A 10,499-nucleotide genomic window follows, 5' to 3' on the forward strand; every position below is an offset into this window, starting at 1 on the left:
CCTCTAACATATTATTATGCAAATACTTAATATGGAATGTGGGAAGGAACTGTAGCAAATTGAGATCACAAAGGCAAAAAACCTGTCGACATTTGCTAAGCATTTGCCACATGCGCAAATTGCTTCATGTCTGCGGTGTATAGATCCATGGACCTCCATGGACGCATGCAACTGCCAATGGTGGGTGACCCGGTTGTCGCGGCTACTATGTAGTCACGTAATGAGTCAGCATTAGGCTAATATCAGCAATCTACTAGGACCCGCGTACTACATCACTACGCTGATGGCGATATACATTTCGTTACGGAGTATGAAGTATACGGTTCAATTAGAAAGCCTACGCTCGAGTGTGACTGAGTCGCCGTGACTGGATTACAATCACTTGTCACACTCGTCGATCGCGGTGGGCTTGCTTCACCGAGAGAGCGTCTCAACTTAGCGTCTCCCACTGTGGTGCTCTTTCTTCATCTTAGCGTTGGTGTATGGATGCAGACAGCTGGATAATGAGGCAGGCAAAATGTGCTCATTGACATTGTGTTAGTCTTCACAAGTCTCTGCACCAGCAGCAGAAACCTTCAAGACCAGGATATCCAGTGATAACCTGAAGTTAGTACTGGGTAGGTTGCTTCAATGATGCGTATGCCCTTCGATGAATCGTTGAGATGATCAAATACGCGCTGCAGGATCATCGAATCTGCATGACTGAATTACTTGCTAAGTGTACCGTTCAGTAACTCAGCTAACCGCACTTTAATGTCAGTTACTCGCTCACGGTACAACGCTTGACGACAGACTCCGGGGACCTTATTTGTTCGGGCTCTGTTTCTCAGTATACCTGCGCAGTTATAGCTTGATCGACTGAAGCCACGGTTCATTGCGGCAAATGTAAGTTTGTTTTATGCGCGCAGTGCCAGTCTCAGCTGAAGTACGCAACTGGTTGTGTCGTAGCGAAGATGGAATCAACATGTTACATCTTGCGCTGCTCGCCTCAATTGCTTGAACGCTTGCTTTCTACCGTGGACACTGCTGATCTCGCCCAGGTTCAATTGGTCAGTCCACGAACCCAGACGTTTTATTTGCTGTATAACAATAGGAATTTCTTTCATCAGACCTGCAGGACGTTTCGTGACATTATCATGAGAAACGTGAACCTGCGATATAAAATAGAGCTTCAACTGGAAGGCTTGCGTGACAGCCCTGGATGCCAACTCACTACAGACGAGCGGCTGATCATGCTCATCGAACGTCGCAAGCGGTGGTTGACCTTCGATTGGCGCGAGAAGCTTACTATCAGGTCCTGTTCAGAATCGCCGAAGCCCATTGCTTACATGGGAGCTACTTGGAGGCTACCTAATCGAATTCCAGGAGAGGACAACGATGATACGGACGCTCCTGCCGCCAGATTTCGGTAACGTCCCAAAAAACCAGCACCAGACGCATGGACATTATCGTTAGAAATGTGTGCGCAGATCCCTTGCAGGATCTGATTATGATCTTGGATACAAGTGGACAGTATGTAGTCCCATTGATTGTCTCGGGAAGAATCGCTCATTGCTGGGTAACAGAATGCATCCTCGTTCTATTTCGACGAATCAACATCATCCATTGGCTCACTTGGAGACGCTACCTCACCAAGTGAAGGGTTACATGGACGTTACGACCGTTCTGGTCGCCGATGACCTCGCCTGCCTGAGTGTATGCGGTGATGAGTCTAGTGTCCTGGTATGGAACTGGAAGTTGGGATTGCTGATATTGGTGAGCACATAGGCACATTCAATGGCATGCGACTGAGACTATCCTAGCATGAAAACATATCCAGACTCTACATGCCCTATTTCACGTTCCTCTCAAGCCGCGCCTTTGTAATGATGGAATATCGAGGTTTCGGTGCCATCAAAATCTATACATTGACCAATGACCAATGTTCCGGTGCCCAACAAATGGCGATACGTGACCTCATCCCTGTAGCGTCTCTACAATTGCCGCCTATCACACCTCGATGGTCGGTGTTGGACTTCCACGCAGATATTGGGCCTTTACTTGTTCACGTGATGCCTGGACAACCCTTCGCGTCGGAGCCCGACGAACGCATTCTGCAGTTCAAGATCCAATATGAGACGAGAGATATGAGAACTCTGACGGACTTCTTCTACCTGTTCGTCCACAGCAGGCACCTCCTCTCCTACAGGAAAAACGGTCCTGTTGACCAGACTGTAGTCGTCCCATGGGCCGAATGGGGTCCTATTCATACGAGGTTATTGCAGATGCCTGTGAGTAAGCTACAATGGTCCCGGTAAGTGATGATATTTTGTCATGTAAAAGCTGCTAACATCTTTCGTTTCAACGTGATGATCCGGGGGTCTTGATTGGGCAGGTTTTTGAATGGCCAGAAGGCGTTATATGGTTCCCACATATCAGATACGACAACTCGCGACTTGTACATCTTGGATTTCAATGTCCACCCACGTCGTCTGCGCGATCTGGAGAATACGCCGGATACTCTTTCCTCAGGATCAATTGATGATGCTCTGATTCTAAACGAAGGCAGACGTGGCGAAGGCAGACGTGCCAAGGGCAGATTCAAGGTCATTCGCACGCCTTCAATCATCGAGGGGAAGACGCTATTTCAAGAGGACGTTGTCACTTCCTTACCGTATATCAAGTCCATTCGCGCAGTTCAGAAGGGATCGATAAATGGCTACATGCTTGACGAAGACAGAATTGTGGAGGTATGTACCTCATATGACAAATCGCGTGTCCGTTGACTCCTTGCATTGACGGTTTACAGCTTTGCACGACGAACAGCCTGCCTTCGCTGATGCATGCCATCAATGCCTACATCTTTTGAACGCCACCTTGGCATTGATACCGTTCCGCGGAGTCGCTTAAGGCGATGGGGTATCTTGACAACTGCATGCTGTAAACAATGTCCGCAACTCGGCTACTTTTCATATGCTATCTCATTTGCAAATGACGATAAGCCACAGCTGGCAATGGATCACGTAGAGCGTCAATCGAACATTTAAGACAACGCAGTCTAGCTTGTAAGGACTGTCACTCGCGACTCAGGGCCTGGTCAGCGTCGCGATGCCAAGTCAAAGCTGGACGTTCGGTGCACCGAGGTACATCGGCATGGCTATCAGCAGGCGCTAATCTTGAGCGCGCTTGTGCGGTTATCATATCTGGGGAACGCGGATTCTTCTGTTCCTTATCTGACACCCCCCAAGTGGCTATATATCACACGCGATGTGCTCCGCTTACCCACAGCGCGCTCTATTCCTTCACTGCTACAATCATGACGGACTCGATGAGCTCCAAGGATGCGCGGATTGCAGTGGGAACAGTCATGGAAACTGACAACGACGAGGCCGAGCTCGCGAGAATGGGATACAAGCAGGAGCTTAAGTAGGTCGCGTGGCCTGAAACGTATTATACAGACCTAATGTTATCCAGACGAGAGTGGGGGCTATTGCAGGTAAGTAAATGTACACTATCGATGGATGGTCATGTAAAGTTGAAAATCATCGTGCAGAACTTTGGTGTCTCCTTCTCGATCATCAGTGTAATCACTGGTGTCAGCTCCCTTTTTGCATATGGCTTGGTGGGTGCCGGTCCTGTGAGTCGATGGACGTCCTGACTAATTAACTCCGTTAGAGCACTGGTGGCCCTGCGGTTATGGTTTGGGGATGGGTTGTCGTATGTACGTTAGATTGATGTCTTCAAGTTTTATTCGACACTGATTCTCTGTGATTGCAGCATGCTTTACAACACTTGTCGGGCTTGCCATGGGAGGTGCGTTATGGTACTGTCTTTTGACCCATCTCGCTCTAAGGCCTGCTTGCAGAGGTGTGCAGTGCACATCCGACAAGTGGCGGGCCATATTTCTGGGCTGCTATGTTGACGAAACCCGAGCATGCAGCCTTTGCCTCATGGATCACCGGCTGGTTTAATTTGCTTGGTCAAGTGGCTGTCACCACCGGTATCAGGTTTGTGACGCTCGCGCCCATGGAGCCACATGGTTGAGAACTCATCCTGCCTCAGTTTCGCGTGCGCAACCTTTATTTCGACGCTGGCAACGTTCGACACGGATTTCGTTCCAGAGGCAAGGATAACTATTGGGATATATGCCGCAGTGCTCATCGCACAGGGTTTGATCAACACTTTTGGCGTGCATCTGCTGAAGTACCTGAACAATGTCGCCATATTCTGGAATGCACTCGGAACGACAGCACTCGTTATCGCGATTCTCGTTACCGCGCCCAAACACCAGACTGGCCATTTCGTGTTTCAGACTTTTATTGACAATACGGGTATTGACGGTATGGGATGGAGCCAGAGGGCCAGTCCTGCATATGTCGCCGTTATCGGAATTCTCATGGCGCAGTATTCGCTGACAGGTGGGTGTTCCAAGCCATTCAGTCAAACAGTTTGCTGACTATCGCAGGATTTGATGCCAGCGCTCATGTTAGTTTGGATCTCAATCATACGACCTCGAGTAGCGGTCGCTTACGCGGATGAATCCCCAGATGACTGAGGAAACGCACAATGCCGCAGTGTCCGGTCCTGTCGGTATCGTCATGGCCATTACAACGTCTGCTGTCCTGGGATGGTTCCTTATCCTAGGCCTCCTTTTTTCCATCCAAGACTTAAACGCCACTGTCAGCACATCCACTGGAGAACCTGTGGCCCAGATATTCTTGGACACGGTAGGCGAAAAGGGTGCCATCGTACTCATGGTGCGTATCTAGCAGGCATTATCGCTAGCTCCTGTTGTCTTTGCTTACTGGTACCTCAATTCGGGGTTAGGTGATCGTGATTGGCGCCATGTTTTGGTGCGGAGTGTTCTCTATCACATCAAATAGCAGGATGATGTATGCTTTCGCCCGGGATGGCGGCATTCCGGGCCATAAATTCTTCCAGAAGGTCGATGTGAAGCGCAGAACCCCTATTCGCACAGGTATGCAATTTGCAGGAATCTCATGTCCATGTTCCAATCAATCGACGATGTGCAGTATGGCTGGCATGTACCCTGAGCTTCTGCCTAGGCTTACCGAGTCTGGGTAGCTCGGTCGCCTTTTCAGCTGCAACAAGTATTGCCACGATTGGGCTGTACATATCCTATGGTTCGATTACTTTACTTTCTCTGCGGATGGCCCTTTCCTCAATCCGCTCTGTTTTCACTTACAGGCATTCCGATAGCATTGCGTGTGATCTACGCCTCCCGGTTTGTCCGCGGACCTTTCCATCTTGGCCGCTTCTCCTTCCCTGTTGCAATCGCATCAGTCCTTTGGATCTGCTTCATTACCATTGCATTCATCTTACCCGAAGAGAACCCAGTCAACTCTCAAACGCTGAACTACGCCATTGTAGCCGTCGGCATTGTCGTAACGTATAGCCTCGGATTTTGGATGTTGAGTGCACGGAAATGGTTCACTGGACCTGTGAAGCAAGTTGCTGGTGAGTCATTGCACCAGAACCACCGTAGAGGCACATAGTTGATGCGAAATCCTCTGCAGCTGAGGAAATGGGCATCGATGTAATGAATCCAGGCGAGCTGGAGAAGCACGTCGATGGCAAAATATCATAGAGGCTAACGTGGCATGCACCTTGCGCTTAATATTTCGTTTATAGCTTCACAGTTCTGGCTACTTCTGCATGAAGGGCTAGCTACGATTCCTTTCTTCACCTGTACGGTATGCATCGGCTCTGTCACAGATTAACTTCAGTAGGGCCTTCACTGTAGATGTTAGCGCCGGAGAATCGGAGCGTCTGCACTTAAAATAAGAAAACAGCTAATCATTTGATACACATCTTGTTTTCCTTGAGCGCACCCGATGTGAAGAATCGAGCAAGCCTGGCCTTTCAAAATGAATGATTACAACATCAATATGATGAAGGGCAACAGTAACGCTGAGCGCTTACCGACGAACTGAAAGCGCCCACTTCTTGTACCTGAGCCATCACCTTTCTTTCCCGGTTTTGTCTCAAATACGCCTCTTAACTTCATTTTCTGCTTGTCTTCCTCGTTTGTTACCCGTGAGTACTCGTGTCTCCATGGTTCTGCTAATTTTGACCTGTATTGCAGCTCCTTCCACGGTACACGTGGCCACCACGGGCCACCCCATTGTCCCTCTACCTTTAGCCTTTTCAAGCTCGATTCAACTACATTTACCACTCGCAGATAATAGTCACCTTCAAGGAGATGTCGTCGAAGGGGGTCGCATTGCTCGTATGGGTGTTCTTCGTCCACTTGGCTGGCATCTACCTCTACACACGTGGATTCCTTCTCACTCGCCTATCCTTGTCGGAACGCAGCGGATGTGAAGGTGGACCATGTACTCTGCAGCCTACACACAAGAGGGCAGTGGTGCTCATCATTGACGCGTTGCGATTCGACTTTGTCAGCCCAGACCCTCCACAACCACCCTCACCGTATTACCACAACGTCGTGACTTTGCCTGGGCAGATGACCGCTGCCCAGCCTTCCCAGTCCTTCCTTTTCGACACGTATGCCGATCCGCCAACGACGACACTGCAGCGCATCAAGGGTATCACGACAGGTTCTCTTCCTACATTCGTCGACATTGGGTTCAACTTCGGGGCAACGTCAACAGACGAGGATTCATGGGTCAGTCAGCTGAAAGATGCAGGCAAGAACGTGCGTATCACTCTGTATTGCTCATCTCGCTCGGCTTACGACTGGCAGCGCTAGGTGGCCTTCATGGGCGACGACACATGGTCCGCTGTATTCTCAGACAAGTTAGCACCCGACATGACGTTTCCGTTCGACTCTTTCAACGTGGAAGATTTGCACACAGTGGACAACGGCGTCATCCGGCACCTCCTCCCGCTGATGAGCAATGCATCAGCACCGTGGGACGTGATTATCGGACACTTTCTCGGCGTGGACCATGTTGGACACCGTGTCGGCCCTGACCGACCCACGATGCACAGCAAGCTGAAGCAGATGGACGACGTGCTCCGACGCGTGGTCGCGCTTCTTGAGGATGACACATTACTTATCGTGCTCGGCGATCACGGAATGGATCGGCTGGGAGACCATGGAGGGGAGGGCGCACTTGAGACATCCGCGGCACTGTGGATTTACAGCAAGATTCCGCTGAGCGCGCACACGGATGCCATCCCGTCTGAACTGCTCACGACACGGATGTTTCCTGGAGCCTCCGTCGCTCATCGGTACGTGCAACAGATCGACCTTGTACCGTCGCTTTCGCTGCTCCTTGGACTCCCCATTCCATACAATAATCTCGGTATGGTCATTCCGGAGCTGTTCTGGCGCGACGCGCAAGGGACAGAGTTTGAAAATGCCCTCGAATTAAACGCACAGCAAGTGAAGAGGTATCTCGACACGTATCGCGCGAAGCCGGCGGGCGGAGAACTCGACAGCTCGTGGGCGGAGTTGCAGGAGCGTTGGGTAGCTGTGGATGCTGCAAGTGGAGAATCGGGTAAGACCAGGTCGTTCCTGACAGAGGAGTACGTGCGCGCGGCGTTGGAGGCATGCCGTCTGATATGGGCAAAGTTCAACGTGTCGCTGATCGGGTTGGGACTCATCTTGCTCGCTGCAGGTATAGCTTCTTCTTGGGTACTGTATGTGAAATTTGGGGAGATGCAGGAAGAGTGGGGTGATTGGGCGGGGAAGGTCCGGAGGACCTGCACGATCTGGACGGCGGTAGGTGCTGTGGTAGGATGCGGCTCCTACTTCCTGCTGCGCGCTGTGATCAAGGGCGTTGATGCCCTCCAGTGCGTCATTTTCTGCGCCCCGTTTGCGTCCTCGCTCGCCGTTATCTTCACCAACAAGCCGTCGAGGCTCAACTTCAGCATCTCGTCTCTTTCTCTTCCCCTCATTCTTCACGCGCTCTCCTTCGCCTCGAATTCGTTCATATTCTGGGAAGACCGCGTCGTCACATTCCTACTGCTGTCGTCCATCGTCCCATCTGTGCTTACCGGATTCATGGCACCCACCGCACGCCTGCGCTACCGCATCCTTGGGTTCTCCGCGCTCTTCGCAGCGTGTGTCCGGCTGATGGCGATGAGCACCGTCTGCAGGGAGGAGCAGCAGCCGTATTGCCATGTCACGTTCTTCGCGTCATCCTCGCTCCCGGAGCCGCCATTGCTCATCCTCGTCTTCGCCCTCCCGGCCGCAATCGGGCTGCCGTTTGCGATTCGCACGTTCCTCAAGATATCGAAGAGTGACAAAGGTGTTGCAATGATCATCCTGCCGTGGTTGATGCCCATTGCCCTGCTGCAGGGTGCAATGCATTGGATTGTGGAATGGTTGGATAGCGCGGAGGTGTTTGGTCCGGGATATGACTGGATTTTGCGCCCGGGGCGGACGTTCCTCGCTCAGTGCGCGATGGGCAGCATCGTGCTGTTCGGCATAGTGATATGGTGGATGGTCCCACTCTGTCTCGAGATTAGCACAACGGAGAAGCAGACGACAGCGGCGAAGAGTGCTATCACGAGTGACGAGGCATCCAAAGAACCGAAGACGCAGGTCACCATTCTCGGGTTCGCCAATTCCTTCGGAGCGTCGTATCTCATCCTCTGGTGCACGATGCTGGGCCTGCTCTACGTCGCAACGCAGCTGACTGGACAGCTCATTCTTGGCTTGGCGACACTCGCCGTTCTCGCACATATTGAAGTGGTGGACAGCGTGCGCGACGTCCATGCACTCGAAGCGGCGTTCGCATCCGCGACGCCATCGCTCGCACTTGATGCTGACAATCGGCACAGCGAGCCAGTGTGCTTCTCTGAGATCGTGCCGTTAGCGCTGCTGGTAGTACATACGTTCTATGCAACGGGCCATCAATCGACGATCCCATCCATACAGTGGAAAGCTGCGTTTGTGTTGACGCCTACCGTCAGCTATCCATTCTCCCCATTCGTCCTTATTCTCAACACATTCGGACCCCAGTTCCTGATTGCGTTCGCTACGCCGCTACTCGCATTGTGGAACATTGCGCCGCTACCACAGCCGAAGGCGAGCGTGCGGGTGCGCGGGGATGCCGTGCGCGCGGGGCTGGGCATGATGCTCTATCACTCTGTGCTGCTGCTCGCAAGCGCGGTATGCGCAGCGTGGCTTAGGAGGCATCTCATGGTGTGGAAGGTGTTTGCGCCGAGATTAATGAGCGCGGCGGCTTCGCTTGTGGCAGTCGATCTAGCAATTCTGCTCGGAGTTGGGCTGGGCGTTAGCAGGGTTGCTGGACAGGTCTCGAAAATGTTTGGTGGAATGGGCTCAGCCCAAGGATCTGCCTCGGCTGAGCAAAAAACGAAGTCTTCGTAGCATAGAACATTACGTTAGTTCATATACCGCAAACATGAAAGGTGACAAATGGTGAGGAATCGTTTATTTTAAACAGCGCAGACCTGTTGTTCAAAGTCACCATTTAGGATCGGGTTTGAATTGCATAATTCAGGCCTCTTAATTAAGTACAAGGGTTTTGGATTGAACTGAGCGCTTATCGATGAATTGAAGGCGCGTACTCCTTGTTTCTGAGCCGTCACCTTTCTTTCCGTGCCTTGTCTCAAGTACGCCTTTAACTCCATCTTTGCCTCTATTCCGTTTGATATCTGTGAGTACTCGTATTTCCGTGGTTCGCGACTTCTGATCTCTGTCGCAGCTCCTTCGACAGTATACGTGGCCATCACGGGCCAACCCGTTGTCTCTCTATCTTTAGCCTCTTCAAGTTGCCTTCAAATATATATTTCACTCGTAGAGAATAGTCGCCATACAAGAAAATGTCTTCGAAGGGGCTCGTATTGCTCGTATGGGTGTTCTTCGTCCATTTGGCTGGCATCTACCTCTACACACGTGGGTTTCTTCTCACTCGCCTATCCTTGTCGGAACGCAGCGGATGTGAAGACGGATCATGTACTCTGCAGCCTACACACAAGAGGGCAGTGGTGCTCATCATTGATGCGTTGCGATTCGACTTTGTCAGCCCAGACCCTCCACAACCACCCTCACCGTATTACCACAACGTCGTGACTTTGCCTGGGCAGATGACCGCTGCCCAGCCTTCCCAGTCCTTCCTTTTCGACACGTATGCCGATCCGCCAACGACGACACTGCAGCGCATCAAGGGTATCACTACAGGTTCTCTTCCTACATTCGTCGACGTTGGGTTCAACTTCGGGGCAATGTCAACGGACGAGGATTCATGGGTCAGTCAGGTGAAAGATGCAGGCAAGAACGTGCGTATCACTCTGTGTTGCTCATCTCGCTTGGTTTCCGACTGGCAGCGCTAGGTGGCCTTCATGGGCGACGCCACATGGTCCGCTGTATTCTCAGACAAGTTAGCACCCGACATGACGTTTCCGTTCGACTCTTTCAACGCGGAAGATTTGCACACAGTGGACAACGGCGTCATCCGGCACCTCCTTCCGCTGATGAGCAATGCATCAGCACCGTGGGACGTGATTATCGGACACTTTCTCGGCGTGGACCATGTTGGACACCGTGTCGGCCCTGACCGACC

At 51.6% G+C, this 10,499-nt stretch overlaps 4 protein-coding genes across 4 annotated transcripts in view; all 4 read left to right on the top strand.

The window, feature by feature from the left end:
* Nucleotides 1-1,232: 1,232 nt before the first annotated feature.
* LAESUDRAFT_717143 (uncharacterized protein) lies at nt 1,233-2,848 on the top strand (the record flags this gene model as incomplete). The annotated part of the gene is made up of 6 exons (XM_040907301.1): nt 1,233-1,408; nt 1,470-1,512; nt 1,543-1,755; nt 1,803-2,293; nt 2,375-2,729; nt 2,789-2,848. 6 exons carry the CDS (start codon nt 1,233-1,235, stop codon nt 2,846-2,848), a joined length of 1,338 nt encoding a protein of 445 aa, XP_040759700.1.
* A 447-nt stretch (nt 2,849-3,295) lies between these two features.
* Nucleotides 3,296-5,587, top strand: LAESUDRAFT_738944 (amino acid transporter; the record flags this gene model as incomplete). Its single annotated transcript, XM_040910954.1, has 13 exons — nt 3,296-3,405; nt 3,454-3,475; nt 3,533-3,601; nt 3,655-3,704; nt 3,757-3,792; nt 3,855-3,986; nt 4,042-4,397; nt 4,445-4,464; nt 4,527-4,736; nt 4,807-4,957; nt 5,013-5,123; nt 5,188-5,457; nt 5,517-5,587. 13 exons carry the CDS (start codon nt 3,296-3,298, stop codon nt 5,585-5,587), a joined length of 1,608 nt encoding a protein of 535 aa, XP_040759701.1.
* Nucleotides 5,588-5,929: 342 nt separating this feature from the next.
* On the top strand, nt 5,930-9,532 carry LAESUDRAFT_443355 (uncharacterized protein). Its single transcript, XM_040902476.1, has 3 exons — nt 5,930-6,036; nt 6,086-6,658; nt 6,713-9,532. The coding sequence occupies exons 2-3, from the start codon at nt 6,203-6,205 to the stop codon at nt 9,302-9,304; spliced, it is 3,048 nt and encodes a 1,015-aa protein (XP_040759702.1). The 5' UTR covers nt 5,930-6,036; nt 6,086-6,202; the 3' UTR covers nt 9,305-9,532.
* A 227-nt stretch (nt 9,533-9,759) lies between these two features.
* The window catches only part of LAESUDRAFT_717145 (uncharacterized protein), a gene marked incomplete at both ends in the record, with an annotated part of 3,274 nt that continues 2,534 nt past the window's right edge, over nt 9,760-10,499 (top strand). Inside the window, 2 exons of the mRNA XM_040907302.1 lie at nt 9,760-10,215; nt 10,270-10,437. Of these exons, the coding sequence (XP_040759703.1) occupies nt 9,760-10,215; nt 10,270-10,437 (624 nt within the window). The remainder of the gene's footprint in view (nt 10,216-10,269; nt 10,438-10,499) is intronic.

The sequence above is a fragment of the Laetiporus sulphureus genome (genome assembly GCF_001632365.1).
Source record: "Laetiporus sulphureus 93-53 unplaced genomic scaffold LAESUscaffold_53, whole genome shotgun sequence".
Taxonomy (NCBI): domain Eukaryota; kingdom Fungi; phylum Basidiomycota; class Agaricomycetes; order Polyporales; family Laetiporaceae; genus Laetiporus; species Laetiporus sulphureus.